The following is a 24768-nucleotide window of genomic DNA, read 5'->3' on the forward strand; positions in this document are numbered from 1 at the left end:
GATCCAATGATAGAAGAGGACTGGGTTAAGAAGACCGAGAGAATCTTGGAGGTCCTACACTGCATAGATAGGAAGAGAGTCCTCTATGCTACATTCTAGCTGTTTGGGGAGGCAGGGCGATGGTGGACTGCGGTGAGTCTGCTAGAGAAGCAGAGTGTTAGTCCTATGGAGATGACGTGGAGCCGTTTCAAGGAGGTGTTCTTTGACAGATACTTCTTGACTTCCACACATGACGCTAAGGTGGATGAGTTTTCTACTCTAACTCAAGGAAGTATGACGGTGCAGGGGTATGCTGCTCAGTATATAGAGCTATCTTGTTTTACGCTGTGTTTGATCTCGAACAAGTATGAGAAGACTCAGAGGTTCAAGAAGGGCCAGAGGGTGGACATCCACATATTAGTGGGTATGCTTCAGATCCTTGAATTCTTAGTTTTGGTTGATAAGGCCACTGTGATTGAGACCGATATACAAGAGGATGAGGTGGATCAGGAGCCGAGGAAGAGGCCAGTACTTTCTGGTTCTCAGTCTGTACCTCGTCAGGGATTATGGAAGAAGAGGAATAGGGGCTCGGGTCACCGTCAGAGTACCAAGAATTAGGGTTCTCAGATGAGCCAATTGCATGATCGTTGTATCAGGTGCCACAAGTGGCATGACGATGCATACTAGCCATTTGGGGGTAACTACTACAACTGTGGCCAGTTAGGTCACATGGCTTAGGATTGTCATACACCAAAGAGGGGTACGCCTTCTTTGAGTCAGAATCGGGGAAGTAATCAAGTATCCCGAGGAACATTTTAGGTGAACACAGCTCCGACAAGGGTACTCGCTTACTCCAGCGGATGTTGAGCATGCGGGGAATGTGGTGACAGGTACTATGATGTTGCTTTTAAATAGAGCTGTGGTTTTATTTGATTCGGGTGCGACCCACTCCTTTATAGCTATTAATTTTGTTAAACTGTGTGGGGTGAAGACCCAAGTCATGGGTGAAGGATTGTCTGTAGCTACACCATCTTAGAGTTTATCATTCTGTAGGAGGATGTTAGAAGGCTGCCTAGTGGTAATTCATGAACCGATACCCTTTGCCTTGTATAGATGATCTCTTTGACTAGTTGCAGGGAATGCAGGTCTTTTCGAAGATTGATTTACGTTCAGGGTATCATCAAGTGAGGGTCAGATCTGAAGATGTGGCAAAGACTGCTTTCCGAACCAAATACGGCCACTACGAGTTTTTGGTCATGCCTTTTGGGTTAACGAATGCTCTGGCAGTGTTCATGGATCTTATGAACAGGGTTTTCCATGAGTACCTAGACCAGTTTGTAGTGGTGTTTATTGATGATATTCTGGTATACTCAAGGAGTTCGGAAGAGCATGAAAACCATCTGAAGTTAGTATTACAGATTCTGAGGGAGAAGAAGTTGTATGCTAAGTTGAAGAAGTGTGATTCTGGTTGAATCAGGTTGCATTTTTAGGCCATGTGGTGTCTAAGGACGGAATTTCAGTTGATCCTAGTAAGATTGAAGCTGTGGTCGACTGGGTGAGGCCGAAGAATGTGAAAGAGGTTCGAAGTTTTCTAGGACTGGCGGGTTACTATCGTTGGTTCGTGGAAAGGTTCTCTAAGCTGTTTGGGCCTTTGACTCAATTGACTAGGAAGGGGGTGAAGTTTGAGTGGACCAGTGATTGCGAGCAATACTTTTAGGAGTTAAAGCACCGATTGGTTACTGCTCTGGTTTTGACCATTCCGTCTGGGGATGACAGTTTTGTGATTTATAGCGATGCGTCTGTGAAAGGTTTGGGATGTGTGCTTATGTAGCAGGGTAAAGTTGTAGCATATGCTTCTCGGCAACTGAAGGAGTACGAGAAGAATTACCCTACGCATGATCTGGAATTAGCTATTATTGTTTATGCACTGAAGATTTAGCGACACTACCTGTATGGTGTGTAGTGCGAGGTTTTCACTGATCACAAAAAGCCTTAGGTACTTTTTCACGCAAAAGGAGTTGAACATGAGGCAGAGACGTTGGCTTGAGTTGATCAAGGACTATGATTGCACCATCATTTATCACCTAGGTAATGCCAATGTGGTTGCTGATGTGTTGAGTTAGAAGTCGGAACATGTGACTGTATCTGCAGTAGTAGCTCAGCATCACATCAGACAGGATCTAGAGAACTTGAATATAGAGTTGGTGGCCAGTGACCATCAGGCTTTTATTGCTAGTTTGATGATCCAGCTGACTTTGTTTGAGGGTATTAAAGTCGCGTAGGCTAGTGATGCGGAGTTGGTAGAGGTTGTGGAGAAGGTAAAATAGTGGTTGGCTGCGGAATTTAATATCTCCGAGGGAGGCGTGTTGAGGTTTGGGACCAGGCTATATGTTCCAAACGATGATGAGATTAGAAGGACAATTCTAGAGGAAGCGCATCGTTCGTTGTATACAATACATCCTGGTAGTAAGAAGTTGTGCCGGGATTTGCGTGAGACCTTTTGGTGGAGTGGTATGAAAAGGCAGATTGCTTATTTCGTGGAGCAGTGTCTGATGTGTCAGCAGCTGAAAGCTGAATATCAGAGACCGGTAGGTTCGTTACAACCCTTAGCTATTTCGGAATGGAAATGGGAGCATATTTCCATGGATTTTGTGATCAGATTGCCGCCAGCACTTCACGGGCAGAGTGCTATTTGGGTGATCGTGAATAGGTTGACGAAATCTTCTCACTTTTTATCAATGAAGGTTAGCTATCCTTTAAGTAGGCTAGCAGACATGTACATGCATGAGATAGTTAGAATGCATGGAGTACACGTGTCCATTGTGTTAGATCGAGACCTGAGATTTACTTCTCAATTCTGGATGAACTTGCAGGAAGCACTGGGGACAAAGCTTACTTTCAGTACATCGTTTCACCCTTAGACTGATGGACAGTCAGAGAGGACAATACAGATCTTGGAAGATATGTTACGGGCTTATGTGTTAGATTTCGGTGGTAGCTGGATACAATTTATGCCACTGGTAGAGTTCACCTATAACAATAGCTTCCAGGCTAGTATCGGGATGGCATCGTTCGAGGCTCTGTATGGTCGGAGGTGTTGATCTCCTCTGTATTGGGATGAGGTTGGTGAACGTCAAGTGTTAGGACCTGAACTCGTGCAGCAGACATCTCAGAAGGTGGGTTTAATCCTAGATAGGATTAAATCGACTCATAGTCACTAGAAGAATTATGTAGATGTTCGCCGCCGTGAGTTAGAGTTTGAGGTGGGGGGTAAAGTATTTCTGAGGATCGCTCCGATGAAAGGGGTGATAAAATTCGGAAAGAAAGGGAAGCTGAGCCCGAGGTTTATCGGACCATTCAAGGTTCTTGAGCAAGTGGGTCCAGTAGCCTATAGGATTGTACTACCCCCTAGCACTCTCGAGGATCCATGATGTGTTTCACGTATCCATGTTGAGAAGGTACGTGTTGGATCCATCACATATTATTAGTTACAAGGACTTGGAGATTGGAGATACTTTTGCGTACGAGGAGGTACCTGTTAAGATTCTGGACCATAAAGTTCAGAAGCTACGTACCAAGGACATACCGTTAGTGAAGGTATTGTGGCGGAATCACGAGATTGAGAAAGCTTCTTAGGAATTGGAAGCGGAAATATGCCGGAAGTATCCACAGTTGTTCTGAGTATATGTACATTACCATACTTTGTATTGGAATAGGTGGTTAGTCGTTGGGAGTGCGTATTTGTGAACTCCTGAGACGGTTTATGTATGTAACCATGGTATTCGTCTGCTATAAGTGAGGGTATTTATACATTGTGATAGGCCTGCATTGTAGTAGTCGTGATTTTTTTTTCTAGAGTTGAGTGTGTGTTTGATTATGTGAATGAGTTTGTGAATGAGAGATGGCAAATTTCGAGGACGAAATTTTTGTAAGGAGGGTAGGTTGTAAGAACCCGAACCATGATATATGGATTTGATTAATGAAGAGAAGGGTAAAATGGTAATTGAGCAAGTTTCGTTGACGAAGCCAGAGTTCGTCGACGAAAGCCTTCTGTTACTCAGCGACGAAATGCAAAGGCTCGTCGACGAGGTCATCATCTCTTTCGATGAATTATCTTTAGTGCCTCGTCGACGAAGACACCATCTCGTCGACGAGGGCAGCAGAGTCAAAGGGCTATAAATATCCATTCTCATTACTTCTCAACTAAGAAATCTCAAATCCTCTCTCTCTATCTCTCTAAGAACTCGAAATACTCTCTCTCTCTAGATTTCTTCTTCGTATGTTGCGGGAATCGTAGATCCGACGTTACCACGAGGATCTGACGTTACCACGAGGATCAGGGAAGGATTCTCTACAAGATTTATGGATTGGATATTTATTTCGGGCATTTTGGGGTTTTGGCTCGAAATCGAGGTAAGGCCCGATTTTCAATTCTGTTCCGGTAGTTATGGAGGGAATAGAAATGTGAGTCTATTCTATACTGTGGTTTATAGGTTTTGGGAACTCAGTGTGCTGTTTAGGGGCCATAGAGTTCGAGATTTGTCATTTGGGGAAAGGTAAGGGGATCCAATTTATGTTGGTTATTTTTGAAATCAGATTCGGTAGAACTGTGGTTCACGGTATTGTGTGCATTTTGGTTACTCATTTGGGGGAATCTAATGGGTAAAATTATGGGTTTTTCATGTTACAGGTTTGGGAAAAAAGGGGCGATGGGCTACATCCCTAGTTTTGTTGGAAAACTGTTAATATATTGTGATATATATTGCGTTATAGGGATGGTCATGCCTTGACTTGTTTAAACTATATATGTTTGGGAAATCATGATTTTAGATTACCAAATGGGTATGGAATTATTTGGTTATATGAACATGCATGTGTTGTGTTTTGATGAAATGAAATAGGAACGGGGTTCCGAATTGTTCCAGGTTTTGAAATCCGGATTTTGCCGAAGAGTGCGCAATACCACTAGATCGGCCGGTTTTTGCCGAAGGGTGTGCGAACACCAAATTTGCACCGGTTCAACGCTGTGGGCTGATGCTATGCCAGGTTACCAGGGGCACGAGCGTTTGTCGAAGGGTGTGAAATATTACTAGATTGCTAGCGTTTCCCGAAGGGTGTGAGATATCATTAGATCGTGGATTTTTACGGAAAGGTGTGAAATATCACCAGACATTCCGACTTCGAGCAGAAGGGTGTGACGACACCAGATTGTATTGCTTGTTTTGAGAACTGGTTTTAACTATTGAACTGTGCATGTTAGTATGTCATGATAACACTCATATGCCACACACTGATGTAACCTGATTCTTCCTTACTGAGAGTTGTCTCACCCTGCTATACGTACATATTTTACAGGTCCTTCGAGTAACCGGAACTAGCGTTCTTGTGTTGGGAGCGTAGTGGTCGGTGTACTGCGACAGGTGCTTGGGTAAGTACTAGGATTGTACTGGATAGTCTTTTGTGGTTTTTGCTGACACCCGAGTTTGTATTGTATTATGAATCCTAGTCCTTTTTGTATAGACTCTGGTATGGTACAAGACATATATGTATAAAATAATTTTTTTCCGCTGTGCATATGATTTGTATATGGATGTTTATAGGGTGCCTGGGAACCCCAAGGGGTCCGACCCTCATTCATTGTGATGTATCGTTGGATTTGTATGATATAGAGACACATTAGGTTACTAATTCACCCCTGAGTCCCATTACCGGGTTCGGGGCGTGACACAACTTTTATTTATTTCATTGATCTATGAAGTGAATGCTGTAAGGATAATTGAGAATGGAGCAAAGGTCATCGTCAAACAAGGATATATATATTCAACTTTCTTTTTTACAAAAGAAAGATGAAAGGACTCAACAAGCTGGTTGACATAGTGGAAATTTTCACAGACGATTATCAATCTGCATAGAAGGAACCTTACAAGTTATTCTTTGGAGATTTAACGAGAAACATAGATGCAACTAGGAGAAGAGAACAATGTCGCTTCCATGAAAATGAAGTCTTGGGAACAGGGCAAAGCGGGTATCGCAAGATCAAACACCTAATTCTAGATGACTCATTTGGTGGCGAATGGTGATAAAATAAGCATGTTTAGCAATTGACATGCCCAACAATTTGAACTTGGGCTTTAAACGCCTCTAATAGCTTGGGATTATTGAGAGACATATTCTAGTTGGAATAGAGCTTTTAGAATATAGTGCTAGCATAGAGCAATCTCCCATGGTACCCATACATGTCTTTTGATATTCTTGGAGGTAGGAGTCTAAAAGAAAGATGTAAGAGACTATTGGTAGTTCCTTTCTTGAATGGGCTGTAGGAGCAAGTTTGGTTGCACAATAACGGACATTGGTAAATTCTTAGTTTAAGTAGTGTTGTTGGAATGAATAAAGCAAGAAGAGTGGGAGGAAAATGCCTTTCATATAATGTTGGGATCTAGAAGTGGTGCATCTTATTGACTTGTACATATTCTTTGACTTTTTTTTGGTGGACCATTAAGTTTTCTCATTGTCCATAACAAAAAAAATTAAGGATTAGATAGCAAAAGTAACAAGAAGTTTTGTTTTTTTTTTTCAATCTAAACTTAAAATTTGCGAAATAGTGTAAAATGGTTACTGCATACACATGCTTGGGTGGAGTCCACAACAATTCAATTACTATAAAATTGTCCCTCCATGCTATTGTGTCCCTATTGAGATTTATTTTTCCTAAATAAATAGTACTTGAAATCTTTAATATCAACTTTTAGTAAAACAATTAAAAAAAGGTAAAAAAGTGGAACTTTTTCAATTTTTCTCGATAAAATTAATAAAACAAGATAAATTTGACATTTTCTTGTAACAAGAAAGGCCAAAAATCAAGTAAGAAAACTCAATTTTAAGTTTTTCTATCCAACACTAGAATTTGTAAATTATAAGACATTATAAAATAAAATTGTCTGACCATGTGATTGACCCTTGGTTGAAACTAATTTTTCATAAATAGTTTTAAGATCTTTCTACCATCTCTTGAGAAATAATAAAGTAAAAAGAATAGAAAGAGGAAATTTCTCATTTTCTTACATAAGAGTAACAGTAACATAAATATGTTTGATATTTCTTAGAATATAAAATTGAAGGATTAACTACAATAAGTATATATTTTATTCTATTTTTTTGTTCAAAAATAGAATTTACAAATTACGAAATTATATCAAATTGATAATTTTTCTACGGGTTCGTGTCACACTTAAAGGTTTTTCTGTTTCAAACTAAAAGTCTTTTAAATCTTCAATACCATCTCTCAAGAAACAATAAATTTTTTTTTTAATAATTTCTTTAATAAAATTGATAAAAAAAATTTCTTTAACAATTCCCAAACCAAAGAATTCAGAGATTAACTAACAAAATTTAATTATAATATTTCATCATTGTAAATTATGGAGTTTTATAGGATTGATCCTTCTTCCGTTTTCTTTGAAACTGTAATAATATTTGGGCATTTCTTTTATAATTTTTGAAGTTGTGAGAAATTTAAAAAAAAAAAAAAAAAAACTTTACAGAATAATAGAAAAGGGCTATAAAAACTCAGCCGAGCCTTCCCGAGCTAACCGCCGATTACACCGACTGCCTCCACACTACGAACAAAGGGTACATCGATCCCCCCAACTCCCGCATCTGCGATTTACTTCCCTTCTCTTTTTCTCTCTTTGTCTGCTCCGGCGTAATCGCCTCAGCAACTGCGATGAGAGGCCATGATCGGATCAATACCTACCTTCCGGATGAGCTGATAATCGAGATCTTGCGGCGTCTCGAGTCTAAGAGCAGCCGCGACGCCTGCTCTCTCGTCTGCAAGCGGTGGCTCCATTTCGAGCGCCTCACCCGCCGCTCCCTTCGCATCGGTTCCTCCTCCAGTCCTGACCTTTTCATCGGCATCTTGTCTCGCCGTTTCGCCAATGTCTCCGCCGTTTACGTCGACGAGAGGCTCTGTAACCCTTATCCCTCCCAATGCGTACGTCCCTTCATATTAACCCTACGATTCGTTCTTTCTAATTAGTTTTTTAATTATTGTCTGAACAGTGTACTTCTAGACGTGAAATAGCTACAATTGACTTGTGTAGGGGCGTTTCAATTGTTTCACGAGGAGTCAGAACATTGCTTTTTATTTATTTATTTATTTTAATAATTCTTTAGAACATATTCTGGTTCGGAATGTTTGAATATGAGATTTTGAGTGTATCGGTGTTTGCTTCGTTCATAAGAAAAAATGTAAAATTTTGCAAATTTTTGGGCGTACTAATCAACCTGACCCACTCCTATCACTGTCTAAAACCACTTGTGTCACAATTGAACGCATTGATACACCCACACTGTTGGGAGAGTTAGGAAATTAAAACAAAAAAAAACTTGACATGGCTTTCCTAATTGAGTCATGTGTGCGGCACTTGAGCAGCACGTCGCACCATTTGATGTTCTTTCAAAAACTTAGATTAGTGAGCCTGTGTGATCACTGTGATGTAGGGCAACAACTGAATATCAGAATCAGCGAGAGAGTTGAGAGAATCATGGGGGAGAAGTGGACAGAAGAAGAGAAGGATGGGAGAGAATAAGAAGATGCTGCAGGCAGAGCAGATAACAGAGAAGAAAAGTTTAAGACAACGGTGAGTTAGAGAAGAACAGAAATAGATAGAAATTAGACAGTACATAATAGAGTAGAGAAGGGAGGAGGAAGAGGAAGAGGAAGAGGAAGAGGAAGAAGAAGGAGAAGAGCCTGTACGACAGAGAGGAAATGAGAGTCTTGGAAATCCAATTCAATTCAAATTGATAACTAACCGTCTGATACAGTACAAGAAACTTAGAAAGCACTTATACCCCAACATTACAACAAAAACATATAATTACAAATTGACCGAAGAATACTTTAAAATACACAAAATAAACCTAAATTAACTAAATTTCTAGAATAACCAGAAATTTTCTCAAACTAAAATAAAAGTCTTAGCTGCAATATAAACATCTAGTGTTCTCTTGGTGGTTCTCTGTCAAATTCCCCTTGTTAGAGAAAACTCGACCTCGAGTTCTAAAATGTCGTAGTAGCTTTAATTCCATGAGTGGAAACATAGTCGAGTATGTAGGCAAATCAAGAGGTGGTTTGAACTGCATTGCATCGTCAATCGCCATCGGGAGTATCCAAAAGATCCTCCAGTTGCAAGTAGCATAGAAGGTTGCAATGTTCTCTAATAATAAAATAGCAAGTCCTCCAAACAAGAAATCAATTTAATATTCAAATCTATTGGCAGCTTAAGCAAATACACAGTAGGTCCATATTCTAGAATGATGGATAATGTTTTACTTATTCAACAATAAGATCCATGATTGAACATTTTTCAAAAAACTTTGGAGCAACTAATTGTTCCTCATTCCTTGCGTTAGAAATGGAAAATTGAGGTTGATGAGCAAGGTCATTGACGAACAAACTTATCTCTCCTAGTCGTTGGTAACTTATCTTGAAGTTCATTGCAAGTCACAACAACCAAATTCGGTGGCAATCAAAGCCATCTATGGCCAAGAGGCACCAACAGTGATTAGGGTCACTAAAGACAAGTCTAAGGCCCTATCTTGATAAGATGATTCATGACTCATTCGTTGAAGAATAAAAAATTTGTGAATTATTAATATGCAAGTCATTTATGTAGTCATGATACTTAGTTATGCAACAATTTGGATGGTCAATCTCATATTTGATTGTTTATCCTCAACAATTTGAGTTTCTCTTGAACATCTTAAGGACTATCTCATGGCCATTGAGAAAGTGTTCTAGACTAGTGGAACCCTTTAAGATTGGAAGTGGTGTTATGAGCTGGTAGCGACAGAAATATCTCAGCTTCCAAAGCCATATGATAAGCCTTGAGTAGTGGGTGTTTTCAAACTTGATAAATAATATGCTTTTTGATTTCATCCCTCAACCCTTTTTTGACCATAATCACTACTCTACGTTCCTCACTAAGAGCACAAGGATAAATGAAATCTTCAAATTTAAGATAATAATTGGTGAGACTAGAAGAAAGTTTCCTGGGACACAATTGGTCCACTAATTGTTGAGAATTTCCCACTAGGTGGGAACTAGATATGGATTGGTGCAAATTCAAGGAAGTACTAATAATGTAAGTGACATTAAATCAATTTCGGTGGCGTCCAATAAGTGTAAGTTTATGGAACCTTACTAAAAGGTGCTTAGATTCTATGCTCAAATTAGCAGAATGGTGCTGGCACACTTAGTTTGTTGTTCCAAAGATATGTATTAAACCATGGTTTTTCAACTCGGACTGGGCCAGTCGGTCTGACTTGTCTGATCAGCATGCAGAAACCAGATTTGTGTTAAACCAGTGCTGACCTGGGCAACTCGGCCAGATCTGGTATGAACCGGAGTCAATGGCGGTTCAACCCGCCCATACAACATTCACGCTTCTTCACCAAAATAAAAAAGAAAAAAAGGAAAAGAAAATGCATTTGAGTAGCAGGCGGAAGGATTTGAACCTGGGATGCTAGGCTGATACTACCCATCCACTTCCACCTGGCCCAACTTTGCTATTGCACCTTTCTTCACATAAATGATAAATAGTCCCAACTAAGTAGTGCTCATACATTAAATATTTTTTAATTGTTTCACTCTTTAATAAAATAATAACTAAAATCATACTCTTCTCTGCCTTCTAATATTTGTTTGGTTAACTTATATAAAATAATTATAGTGAGTTTAAAATATATTTTACTATTTTAAAAAACTAAAAAAGTAAAAATTTATCTAAATTAATTTTATTAATTATTTTATTATAATTAGTAAACAAATGATTATGATCAATATCTTTACAATATTATTTTTAATGAATGTAATATTGTTATTGTAAAACTTATACATAAATATATGGATTCTTCATATATATATAATATCACTGGTTTGACCGGTTGGACCGACTCAGTGCTTTAACCGAGTTGATCGCCGGTCCAGGTTTTAAAACCATGTATCAAACAATCAAAATTGGATTTCTTGAGGCCAACATCAAAATTTTGCAAGGGAAAACTAATTTGTCTCAGTAAATCTCAAATACAGCAGCTGTGCCTCAATCTGAATGCTGGCAGGCTTTCAAAGCTTCAAAATTTGCATTGGTCATCCAAGCCAAAATATTGCGAAAATTACAAAGTATTGTGACCAAAATTCAATTTCTTGCAGTTCTGGAAAATGCAGAAGAGACTGGCGGTTTCTCCCGTACACTGGTGTTTGTACAGCTGGCGAGGCTCCTCCGGCAATGGTATTCTAGATTATAACAGGTCGAGGGGTGCTCATTCTACTCGTGGTAGAGGTGTGTTGAAATTACTCAAGGAAATGTGGAGTTTTAAAATGTAGTTGGCTGGGAGAAGTTTTGGTGGTGCGTGGGGCCACAGTCGGATGCAAATGAAATTGCAGGGGAAGCCTTTTGGGGAGGTCTGTTACTGATGGTGAAGGAGGTGTCGTGAAATGATGCTTGTTAAAGGGTGTTCGAAATTTTAGGGGACATGATTGTATTTCTGGGAAAATTTCTGATGATGAACAGTGCTTCAAGCCTTCAAATTTCCTTGATTTCTGTGCTTAGTTGTTGAATTATCTAGTTTGAAGCAATATGGGCAGAAATTGGAAGTTAATTGCAGTTATTTTGGTGGTTGAGGTTCAAATTTGGATGGTCATTTTAAGGAGATGATAACGTACAGTTATGGATGAAGGGCAAGGAAGATTGTGGGTCAAGTGAATGTGCTCTGATACCAAATTGATGTAGGGCAGCAACTGAATATCAGAAAGAGAGAGAGAATTCAGTGAATTATGGTAGAGTAGTAGATAGAAGTAGCGAAGATGGGGAAGAAGAAGAAGCTGCTTTAGGCAGAGCAGATAAGAGAGAAAAAATTAAAGATGGCAGAGAGTCAAATTCAAATTGACAGTTAAATGTCTAATACATTTCAAAGAAAGTATTTATACAGTTATACCCCAAAATTACAAAAAATAACTGGAAAGCACTTAATACACAAAATAAACCTAAGCTAACTAAATTCTAAATAGCCAGAAATTTTCCTAAACTAATATGAAAATCTTATCTACGATATAAACATCTAAAGTTTCCCATTGGTGGTTTTCCATCAATATGGTTGGTAGAATTTATTCAATTTTATGAACAAAGAGCATAGAAGCTGTGCTTCCCAATTTTCTACTATCATAGCCCCTTTTTTTTCAAGAAGCATATAGGGGTATTCATTATGTACTAATCTATCTTGCTAGATGTCACATGTTGAATAAGTTCTGAAAGAGTGGTTTGAGAAAACTAGAACTTTTTATAGATTTACCTATATAATGTCTCTGCATAAAAATTTTTCTAGTATCTTACATTATCCCGTTGTGTATGTGTGCAAGTTTATTCTCGATTTACTCAATGTATTTCCTTATTTGGAAGCATTACTGCTAATTATCTGGTTTCATCCTTAAATATTTAGAAATGGAAGTCATATATAAATTTTGCTCTTGCTATATTTGCACTCCTTTTAAAATACTACTGTGTTACTGTGTTTTCTGCGTGCAATTCTGCTAACTATGTAGCATCTTCTTTTTCAACCTTGAAAAGGTTCTTTTTTGCTAGTATTTCAGATGCTTGTGCAGTTGTGCCATAGGAATGTGCTCTTTTTGGATAAACTACTGTTAAATAGGATACAAACAGCGATTTAAGTAGATAGAAAAATAGGTTGAAGAATGAGTCACAAATTGTTGCTTATTTGTGGTCGTAGTCCTGTTTCTGAGTGGCATTTGAGCATGGGGAAGTGAGTTGGATTTTAGGCATGGTCTTGTTAAGTTTGAAGTTTATGAAAGGCAAATCAATTTGAAGTTTGGGAAAGGGAAATCAATATATTGGTTAGGATTGGAATGTTTGGTTTTTAGTAAGTTTGCAGATGAATCTCTGAATTAAGATTGCTAGATTTGGACTTTGGATTAGATGGATAAACTGTCTGGAATTTATGCAGCAGAAAGTTGAATGTGAGAGGCAAAATGGTTCAGTAGCTAGTTTTTTTTTTTTGATAAATAAAGTAAGTATATTAGATGGCGAAAAAAGAAGGTACAATGTGTGGGGACAAGGAGTCTGCCATAAAAACAGAAAAGAAAGAAAGAAAAATAAAAAACATAAAAACTGAAGATCACACCATGAAACTTGATAACATTAACCAAGAAAATCCCTTTTCAGACCCTTTCCATCATAATTTACCAAACTCTTCAAATTTTCTATTCTCTTTGACTTTTCAATTTACGAATTTTGCCACCATCCAAGCGAACCTCATTTCCTCCAATATCACTCACCCTTCAATCCAACTTATCCAAAAGATCTTGAGCTTCTAAATCCTCCTTGAGAATTTCCTCCACAGGAGTAGGCAATATTCCATCCCTATGCTGTGAATTGTTGACTAAACCCTCATTTTCAAAAATAGGCAGTCCCTCCAAACCTTCCAATGGGGCAGTATGAACATAAGATAAATCCCCTACTTTGTCTCAAGAATCAGAAGCATACCCATATTGTTTCGGAATCTCATCCAACAATAACCCTCCACCACAGTCAAATTCACTCAAACCATTATTTTTGAATCCGAAATATCCCCTCGTTTCTTAACCTCCTTTTCTTTCCTTTCCCCATTACTGCACCCGACTTCCCCTTTGTAAGAGAGTTTTCCACTATGCTAAGTTCTTCCTCTAGAGTCTCTCTTTAAAAGCTTTATCCTTGTCGCACCAAATTTTTTTCTCTCCTCATCAAATACCTTCCTCATCTCGGAGCTCATACGAGCTAACTTCCGGTGAGCATACACTCTACCCTCAAATCTATCAAAATTCAGGAACAAGATATCATCAATCACCCCCATAATTGCTCCTGGATTTTTACGTCTCACCTCCACATTTTTTGAACACTGTTCCAGCCTTGTTACATTCTTAATACCACAGTCTAATTCTAGCTCCGAACTATTAATAATTTGGGTATGTACCAGCCTGACTTGAAGTTTGGAGTGCTGGACTCTGAACGTGAAGTTTAGCCTCCTCCTTCTCGCTGCTCGTTTCCTGAGTTTTAAGGACTGAAATCTGGTCCTTCCCATTCTTGAAATCCGGCTCTGGCTTGTCGGATTCCCTGTTTCTCTGTCCAGCATCCTGATTTCGCCATTTACCTTCTGAATAGAACCCAAGGAATGGGGACCTCCCCTAGACTCCTCATTAGAGCCCAACTTATATAAACCTGTCTTGGGCTTGCTTAAGTCAATGGCCCAGTTTATATAAAAAAGAAATACCCTTTTCATCGATTAGTTGGGCCAGAATCATTCCTCCCGGCCCATATCTCTTTTCTTCCTCCCCCATGAATACAGCCCTAGCAGCTTCTGAAACGAACGACTCCTCCGTTGGAACCCTAGTTACGGTAACTTATCTGGCAAATCCGACTGGTTGACGAAGATTGCAGCCTTCGGAGGTTGCTGGCTGTTTGATGACTGGTTGGCTATGGTTGGTTCTGGTAGATTAACAGTGAGTGCTGCTGAATTCAGAAGGTCAGTCTTGTTCATCTTAACTACACTGCCACATGTACAGCACTTGTCCTCCTTAACGGCTGCCAGAACTTGATCTCCAGAGAGGGCTTGACGATTGCGACCCTTGACTCCATCTATATTACCTTTCAGCATGACCTGCCTCCACGATCTGAAACATGGATGACCATCTGCAACCATAATACCCGAATCTTTTTGTAGCTCCTTTGCCAAGTTGCAGAAAACACTTGCGAAGCATCTCCATCCCTCCCCTTTTGCGCTGTCAGGAATGAACACAGAAAATCTCCTACAATTCCAACCCAATCCTAACTCTAGGAACTTTCCCACCTTTGTCCACCTAATTGACAGCCAATAGTTTGTATTACTCTTGCAAAAACTCTCCTCTCCATCCGACCAAAAACCAACAATCCTTCAACAATCACGAAACGGCCGCCAGGGATGAACACAAAAAATCTCCTACAATTCCAACCTGACCCTAACTCTAGGAACTTTCCCACTTTTGTCCACCTAATTGACAGCCAATAGTTTGTAATACCCTTGCAAACTCCCCTCTCTCCATCCGACCAAAAACCAACAATCCTTCGACAATCACGAAACAGCCTCTTCTGATAACCTAACCCATCTATTACAAAAATCATTCTTCTTGGACACGAGCAAAGATTATCTCCCCTCACCTTTGTCTAGACACAGATCGAAGGATTTTCCTTTGATTAGAATCGCTCGGCTTGTCATAACTTAAACCAATCTTCATTGCAGTGAACACACCGGGGGGGGGGGGGGGGAGAGGAATAGTATTGCGAGGGGGAGAGAGAGGCAAATAGGACCATGATGGTAAGCACCATTTCATACATCTTCTGCAAATTATTGGTAGCTAGTTTGCATTCTGGTCATTGTTTGCTTGCTAGGCAATTGTAAAATGATCCTTATGTCCTTGACTGCTCATGGTAATATGTATTAGTTATGTCATTATTCAGGCTTGTGATGTCATCATCTGCAGTTTTTAATTGAATAGTTTGTCATTTTTTATATACGACATCGTTGACACGCTGAAATAAGACTCAGGATTCTACTATTTATTCATTGTTTCTCTTATTGGTTGAGATTGTCATTGATGGACAAAACTTGTCTAGGTCAAATGAAGTTAAAGTCAGTTGTTATCCTCCTAGGTTAATTGTGGGTTGGAAACAATGTGCAAGATACTGACATAAAGCAGAAAAATTTTGTGACAGCACAACCATTCATGCCAATTTCTAACAGATAAGACTAAATTGTATACAAATTAGCCAATCAAATTCGATGGAGTGGAAATTGCTAATGTCTCAATTTTTTGTGGTTCTCTTATCTCAATGGACATGATATAGATGCCTCTTCATTTTATAGCATGTTTAGTTTGTGAATTTTGACCATGTACACCAAAAAAAAACCTATCACTCACCGTGCTAACTTATATGCTACATCCCTTTTCCCTTTGTATGGCCTCTCATGTGGCCTCCCATATGCAGGCGAGGTCTTTGTACCATGAGCGGAATTGGTTATTCTTGTTTAGTGTGTTGGTGGAATATTGAATTTAAGGTGTTCACCTCTTTTTAATACAGTTTTTCATTCCTCCCTCCTAATACACAGCTTCAATTTAATGTCCATCGACTTTCTTTTTCCTGTGTTCTTAATTTTATAGAGAAGGGTTTTAGTTGATCTTCTTACTACTGGATTTGAGTAGTCATTTTTGTTAGGAACTTAATATATATGTATATAAATATATTTATTTCTTTCTTATGCAGGGAAGAAGGCGTGTTGGTGATCAACCTGTAAATTCATCTCATAAGTTTCATCAGACTAACAAGAAAGGCGGGTCTGAGAGCCGTGAGATTGAACAATACTGCTTAACTGATGCTGGGTTGACTGCTATTGGTGAAGGCTTTATAAAACTTGACAAGTTGAGCTTAATTTGGTGTTCTAGTGTGACAAGTATGGGGTTAAAATCCTTAGCTGAGAAGTGTAGATCCCTAAAGTCTTTGGATTTACAGGTCAGTTTTTAGTTACAAAACTTGGAACCTTTTTTAGGCAGTAGTTTCTCTATCTAAAGTTGTCTCTTTCAAATTCTCTGCTGATGTTGGATCCTTTGAACAGTTTCAGCATCTTTTTGCTCTATTTTTAGTATCATGCACTGTCATGTGGTAATCTTTATGTACACAGCAACTTCATAATTAGAATTGGCCTCTTGACTGATGCGTATCCTTTATTTGAAAGTGTTCTGGGATTAAACCTCTGTGAGCCTGCAACTAACATAACTTGATGCTCCTTGTATATTATTTTCAAGTCTTGCTTGTCACTGCTGTTTCTCAATCAGGTCAAATATGTGCCGGCTGATTTAGTTGATATTTTAACTTATCGCTTTATATATTCATTATTGGTTAATGTTAGATTACCACCTTACCTAAAAACTTTAACAGTTAACACTCCCTCGTATGTGCAGCCTGAGCACTTGGAGAGGTTAACTAATGATAAGCAACATCCATTGTAAGGAATAAGATATTCTTGACAAATAAATAATAAATGTGGGCAACAAGACAAGAACTCAGGACCTCCTGACAACCTGGCTTTCATACCATGGTAAAGTATTTGGTGAATTGAAAGATCTAACATCAATGATAGGTCTCTCCCTAGATACCAATAACCATAATACCCTTACTAACTCACACTAACATTACTCTAGCACATAATAATAATGCTAAAAAAAAAAAAAAGAGCGGCTCGGTGCACAAAGCTCCCGCGTATTTGGGGTCCAGGAAAGGGGCGGACCACAATGGGTCTATAGTTCGCTGCCTTACCTTACATTTTTGCAAGAGGCTGTTTCCACACCTTGAACCCGTGACCTCTAGGTCACAAGGCGACAACCTTATGATTGTGCCTAAGCTCCCCTTCACATAATAATAATGCTAAATGACCAAAATAACCATTAATAATTAGTTCAAGCAATGTCTTAATATGAAGTTGTTATATTTTATATGCCGGGATTTTTGGATGTCAAACTATAGGTTTGAACTTTGAACTATTAAGGTACCACTCTGCCCTAAAAGTTTAAGCAGAAAAAAGGTTTTATCTAACACAGCCCTCCTTGCGCAAGTCCATTTGGCTTGAAAGCATGGACAAGGCAAATGCCCACCATTTTCCATGTGTGTATACGCATTAACAGAATGGAGTTGCTGATAGGAAGAATAGAAATTTACCTGACACAGCCTGGTCTTTGCTTTTTCACATGCTTGTCCGCAAGATTTTCTAATGCTGTTCTTACAGCTTGTTTTTGCTTAACAAGATGCCTTCCAGTGTCTTGTGTTTTTTTTGTTTTTTAAATTTAATTTAATTTAATTTTTTTAATTTTATGGTGGGGCTTCAGGAATTCCCTTCTCCTTTGCTCATTATTTTCTGTTTCCTGTTGTGCCTTGTGTATTTGGTTCACATGATTCATGTTCAGCATTGTCCACCACAAAATCAAATTCCAATTCAAATCTAAGTAAAATTAGTAAATAGGAACCTCTTATAGTTTTGCAATGATTTGGAGACCAAGAATATAATCCCAGTTGGAAATAATTGTCCTTAAATTTAAATACATGAATGACCAAGAACCAAGATCACGAAATTGGAACTTGAAAAGGATCCAATGCAAGTTGTTAGGCTTCAAAAACAAAATACAATTATAAGATGGGGAAGCCACTGGAAGTGCAATTTACAAATTTTTCTTGAATGATGAATTCAACATGCCATGGTTCGGGCTTTAAACTTTGGTGCATCCATTATTTCTTTGAGAGAACCTCCGATTTCGAGACTAATTTTTTCTCAACTTCATCTTGAGCTACTATCTTTTGTAGGCTTGAAGGAAGGCAATTCTTCTATTCCCGAATCTTCCATCAGATCCTGATTAGGATTAATGATGGTAATGAGAGAGAGTCCAAAGCATGGATCCAAACTTGATCATTCTGTATCAAACTTCTCCAACTTTAGCAGCCAAGATAAGTGCCATTTTTTTTTTTCTCTGTTTGCCCTCCCCTTACTTTCTGGCTGGTTCAGACTACTCTGGTTTTGTTTTAATGGACCAGCTGGTTTAGGATATGTAGATGGATTGACAGTTTAGGGTGGGTCCAATTTAGTGTTAGGTTGAGATTAGATTTGGATTTGGATGAGTTGGATTCAAGTAAAATCAAGCTGCCTGGTTTCTTTCAATCCCCTTCTTCAATCAAACTCAAACATATAAAACTGCCTATTTGTCAAACTCTGTTTGCCTGTGGGCTGTGAGGGGATGAATCATTGTCAGGGAAGGTGTGACAACTGACAACAAATGGCAGCACTCGGCTTTGTATGTGGTGAATGAAATGAGTGGCAATCACATGACAGCCAATTATGTATGATGATGTGATATGGGGTTGATGCAGTGGTAAAGCTTGACAGTGAAAATGAATCCCTTATTTGGTTTGTGGAATGAAATTGAAATAGGAAAGGAATCAGGGAGGAATGGAATCAAGGCAAGAATGGAATTGCTTTTGGAATGCAATTACTGCGTTTGGTTAGAACATGGAATGATCGGAAGAATCCAGTTTTGATTTCTTTCCAACATTCTGTATTCTTCAGTGGCTTCTATAATGGAATGAAAATAAGTCATTTTTCTATAAAAACTCTTAGTACATAATTATTTAATTGTAATTATTAATTTTTATTTTATGACAGTGATTTTCATTAGTGTTAATATTTTTTTTAAGTTATTATTATTTTTTTGTTTTTTATAATAATAATTATTTTTTTTATTTTTTATTATTATTTTTCTTGTTGTTATTATTATTTTTGTAGTAATAAACGTTATTGTTATTGTAGTATTATTAGTTGTTGTTATTATCTTTTATTATTTCTATAATAAGTATTATCCTTAAAATAATACTAATTGTTATTATTTTTTCCTTTTTAATTGTTATTCTTATTGTTGTTATTATTATTTTATAGTAATAAATATTATTGTTATTGTAATTATTATTTGTTGTTATTGTTTTTATAATTATAATAACAATTAGTGTTATTATTTGTTGTTCCTTTTGTTTGGCTATTATTATTATTATTATTATTATTATTATTTTCATAATAGTGATTATTATTAGTGTAATTATTTTTATTTATCGTTATTATTATTTTTAATTATTTCTATAATGATTATAATACTTAAAATAATAATAATTATTTTTTAATTTTTTATTATTATTGTGCTTCTTGTTATTATTATTTTATAATAATAAATATTACTATTATTGTAATTATTATTAGTTATTAGTTTAATGTTTTTATAATTATTATTTATTATTATCATTAAAATGATTATTATTATTTTTTTGACTGTTTTTGTTATTAATATTGTTCTTGTTGTACTTAATATTTTTATAATAATAAATATTATTGTTATTGCAATTATTAGTTGTTTTATTATTTTTATTATAATAAGAATAATAATTAGTATTATTACTATTTGTTGTTGTTTTTATAATATTTTTTTATTATAAAATGAGTTTGATTCCAAGGAATGAAGATGGATTCCAGTCAGTCCATTCGAGCTGGAATCACGATTCCCTCATTCACAGGAATCGTATTCCAATTGGAACATGATTTGATCCTTTGATTCTGCAAATTGGACGCAAGAATGCCATTCTATTTATAAAATTTGATTCCATTCCAGACTTGATTTCGCAAACCGAATAGTGGGAAGTTCTCATAAGAACTTGTGGTCAATGATGAAAACTCTTGTATTTTGGCAATGATAATGTTGACTAGCAAAGAGGCAATGAAGAGAATGAGATACTTTAGTTGCTGAAAAGCTACTTCAAAGGGCTTTGACTAATATGAACTATCGTTTACACTGGAACTGGTTTGGAAATTTGGGGTTTTGGAATTTGGATTAAGTGAAGAATTAAGTTCTGTGATTTAGGGGCCAAAATTTAATGGATAGTGAGTAAGACTTCAATCATTGCAAGATTGGGGATTAATCTTTGATATGAGCTTTAGCTTCGATTGTAGTGGTGGCTAGGTTGTGTGAAAATGGAACAAGAGGCTATGTCTTGCAAAAGCATATGTAGCAATGGTTGTTATGATGAAGCTAAAATACAATTGTGATGACAAATGGTGGTGGTATCAATGTGGGTGAATGGTGTGGTGGTGCAATAGTGTGGTGGCAGTGGAGGCAATGCAAAGCAATATAAGTTGAAATTGCAAACCCTATGAGTTTGAGTTAAACTCACATATATCCTTATAAAACATTGACTACCATGGTAATTTAAGTTGATGCCACAAACACCTAAAAAAAAAATATGCAGCCATGTTGGATTAGAACATACTTTGATGTCAATTGATTTTGTCTTATAGGCAATAAGTTTGAATTCAATTCTAAATTAAATTAGTACATGGGAGCCTTTATAGGCTTACACTGCTTGGTGAATAAGAAAAATAATTTTAGAAACCAAATGATTTAATATAATAAGAATATCCTAATGCCCTAATTGAAAAAAAATGGAAATTCAATAAAAATTTTGAAAATATAATAATATTTGTCTTGGTGTTGCATAGTTAGCGCACTAGTCAAGACAAGTTATTTCCTCATGTTGTGAAGTGTGTCCTTATCATGTATTCCTTAACTCAAAAAGGCTTTTAGTGTAATGATCCTTAGATTCATAAATGCTATGTTAGTACTAGTGTGACTTTTTTTTAGTGAACACCATTTTTTTTAGCATCAGATGTTCTTTAGATGAATCTGTTTTGGGTGAATCCGTTTTGAGTTATTTTTATTCTTGTCAACATCCTTGTACCTCTTATCATTCTTTTGCAAGAAACCTCTACTATAGTTCTAGATGTTAGACCTGTTAAGACAGTCACTGCTAAAGAGGGAATTGGTTGCATTGCGGGTCATTGAGCTGCCTCCTCCACCCTCTACTATAATTGATTTTCCTTCTCATGGGCTTGTAATTACTTATTAAAAAGGTGCTAGGTATTCTACTCGGAAATCTTTGGTGTCACCTAACTTGTTGCTATTTATTTTTCTGACTTATATTCTCTTGTTATTCATTCTTTTGACTTGTCTATTTCTTTTGTTTTTTCTATCCCATCTTTTTTTTGTTGATGCCGTTGCAAACCATAAGGGAGTATACTATGGATCTATCAATAAATGTCTTTGACTTATTGAGGGACATAGGATTTGGTAGATCTTCTTTTGGTGTATATACCATTAGCATCTTGTTGGTACTGTTGGAAGGCTGAAAGTTTGGTTGTTGCCTAGGTTATACTTAGACTTGTGGTGTTGATTATTTCAAGACACTTTATCCTGTAGCTTGATTGGATTCTGTTTGGGTTTCGATATCTTGATCTCCTTGGCAATTTATGTTAATTAAATGTTGGAATGAATTCATGTACAAGCTTGGAGGAAAGAGGAATCTTCAAGGTACATTGTTCAATGGGAGAGTGGCAAGGTTTGCAAGTTGCATAAGGCCATTTGTGGTTATACATAGTCTTGTGGAGCTTGGTTCGACAAATTTAACGTGGTCATTGAGTTGGATTTTTGTATAGTGTTATAATGATCAATTTGTTTTTGTCAGGTGAGAGGAGACAAGTGTGTGCGTTTGTTTATTAATGATATCATTTCAAGCAGTGATCCTATTGGAATTATAGATGTCAGTGTTGGCTTCAAAACTAGTTCTAACTTAAGGATCTGGGGACTTTTCACTTTTTCGTTGCTATTAAGGTTGTTAGGTGCAGTAGCCTCAAGGTGATGCCGTTTGTTGAATTCTTTGATATCTTTAAGAGTTATTATTGTACCAAGGGGTTGATGTACATGTTATAAGAGTTTTGATTTTGTTGGATACATTGATGTGGACTAGGATGGTTCAGTTGGAAGATAAGGTCAAATATATTTGTAGGTGGGAATCTTGTCACTTGAAGAAGCAAGAAGAAAGGTACTATGGCGAGATCTAGTGATATTGAGTTCCGAGTTAGGGCACATATAGTTGGTGAGCTTGGTTGAAGTCTTGTATGATTGGAATGGGCTTGTTCTGCAATGAAACCCCTGATTATATTTTGTCATAATGAGGCTACTATATATATTTCAAACAATCATTACAATAATGGAGCATGTTGGGGTTGATTATCATTTTGTGGGAAATGCAGTGATGAAAAAGGCTGTTGCTACACTATTTATGAAGAGAGGAGATTTTGAAGAGACTCAGTTGTGTGCAGGAAGATCAGGTTGCACTTGGGAGTGGGGGGTCTAGACTAGAACAAGGGCAAACAAATTGCCCTATTGGAGGGAGAAGACTTGGAGAATGAAGTAGATGCTCTCAACCCTATTTCATTAGACTATGAAGGGCTCCTTATTGACAGTGCTCACAAGAAGAGTGAACTCCTCGAGAATGATCGGTGCATAGAACTGGAGAGTCTCAAAGTTGGGGTTACAACCATTGATAGGGCATGCAATTATACCTTCTAGGATGTTGGGAGTTCACATGAGGTTCATTCTATTGTTATCCAAAGCACTAGAACCCCATTAATCCATATAGCTTCAACTGATACCTTGGATCCTTCCTTTGTACCTAATTCCTTCCCAAATCACCAATCCTTTGATTTGGGACATGATGCTCTAGAAACCATGCAGGCCAGACGTGCAACTTTTGTTTGTAACCCACTTTTTCCATTGGAATCTTAGAATAGCTTGGAAGCACTTTTGCGCCGTAGGGAGCCATTGGGAGGAGGGTTCTTCCTTATCCATAAACTTATTAGAAGATGAGAGGGATAACTTGGAAACTTAGGAACTTGTGGAAGAGTTGGATCTAGTTTTGATTAATTTGAGGGGAGAGGTTTAGGCTTAGAAAAGGGGATTCTGGGGATAGAAAAAGGAAAAGAAACTAAAGAAGGAGTTGGATAGATTGTCTTTGTCACTTAAGTACGATAGGGGAGGTAAGTCTGTCCTCTAGGGCCCTTACATGTGTGAAATGAAGCTAGTTTCTTGGAATGTGAGAGGTCTAGGTAGCTGTGGCAAGAGGAGTGTGGTTAAGGGGCTATTATTGAAAGCTATCCCTGACATATTGTTTCTTTGAGAGACCAATCGAAAGTTGATTCTTTCATGAGCAAAATGATCTAGAACAATAGGAACAAAGACTGGGTGTGTCTTCCATTGTTGGGCGTCAAAGGGTCAAATTATTGTTCAAGACAGAAGTGGCATCCATTAAGGGGTCTTATTCTTTGTTAGTCCTCTTAGATATTAGAGGTGTAGCTGTGTAATGGAGTGGTAGTTCCCTTTTGTGTATGGAATGAATGCTGTCCCTTTGAGAAGCCAATTCCTCGTGGAATTAATAGATGTTTTTTGGTTTGTGTAGTCATCATTGGATAGTATGATAAGACTTCAATGTATTTCACATCTCTAGAGAGATTCTAGGGATCCCTGGGACCTTTACAAGCATGAGGGAGTTTGATTTATTCATCTTGGACCGTGGCTTTATAGATCTTATTGATAATGATATTTCGCTTGGGGGCTTCTTGGGATATACAGACTTGCTCTCACATTGATAGATTTATGCTCATTAATGAGCGGGGAGATGATTAATGGGTGGGGGGATGTGTTTCCACATCTCGTTTAGCAAATCCTCCCTTGACCTATCTTTGACCATTACAGTCTCCTTTTAGATTCCAACCCTATGAAGTGGGGCCCACCCTATCCCGTTTTAAGAGCATGTGGTTGTATCCCTCCTTTTGAGAGAATGTTAAAGGTTGGTGGGGCATTTGTGTGGTAGAGGGGTGTGAGGGTCTTAAATTCATGAAAAAGTTGGAATTCTTGAGGTCTAAGCTGAAAAATTGCAACAAAGAGACTTCCAAGAATGTCAAAGAAGCAAAAAAATTGTATCCTTTCTGAAATCATGGGGTTGGATAGGCTTGAGAAGTGTGATATTTTAGAGGAAGGGGATAGGAGCAGGAGGGCTGATCTTAATAATGAGTTACAGGTGCTCTTATTGATAGAGGACATGAGTTGGTATTAGAAATCTTGAGTAAAGGGGGTTAAGGACAGGAATTGTCACTAGTTATTTCCAAAGGGTAGCAAATTGTTGGAGGAGGAGAAGTTACCTTAAGGAGTTGATATTAGACTTGGGTTAGGTGGTGAGGATTACTAATTTTTTTGATCTTTTGTTTATTGAGGAAGCCCCTTATAGATTG

At 37.6% G+C, this 24768-nt stretch overlaps 1 protein-coding gene across 1 annotated transcript in view; it reads left to right on the top strand.

Annotated features, from left to right (window-relative positions):
* The first annotated feature begins 7569 nt into the window (after positions 1–7569).
* Positions 7570–24768, top strand: part of LOC131150177 (F-box/LRR-repeat protein 4) — a 50084-nt gene continuing 32885 nt past the window's right edge. The window contains exons 1-2 of the mRNA XM_058100766.1: positions 7570–7969; positions 16326–16571. Of these exons, the coding sequence (XP_057956749.1) occupies positions 7703–7969; positions 16326–16571 (513 nt within the window). The 5' untranslated portion in view covers positions 7570–7702. The remainder of the gene's footprint in view (positions 7970–16325; positions 16572–24768) is intronic.

The sequence above is a fragment of the Malania oleifera genome, chromosome 3, assembly GCF_029873635.1.
Source record: "Malania oleifera isolate guangnan ecotype guangnan chromosome 3, ASM2987363v1, whole genome shotgun sequence".
In the NCBI taxonomy this organism is placed as follows: Eukaryota; Viridiplantae; Streptophyta; class Magnoliopsida; order Santalales; family Ximeniaceae; genus Malania; species Malania oleifera.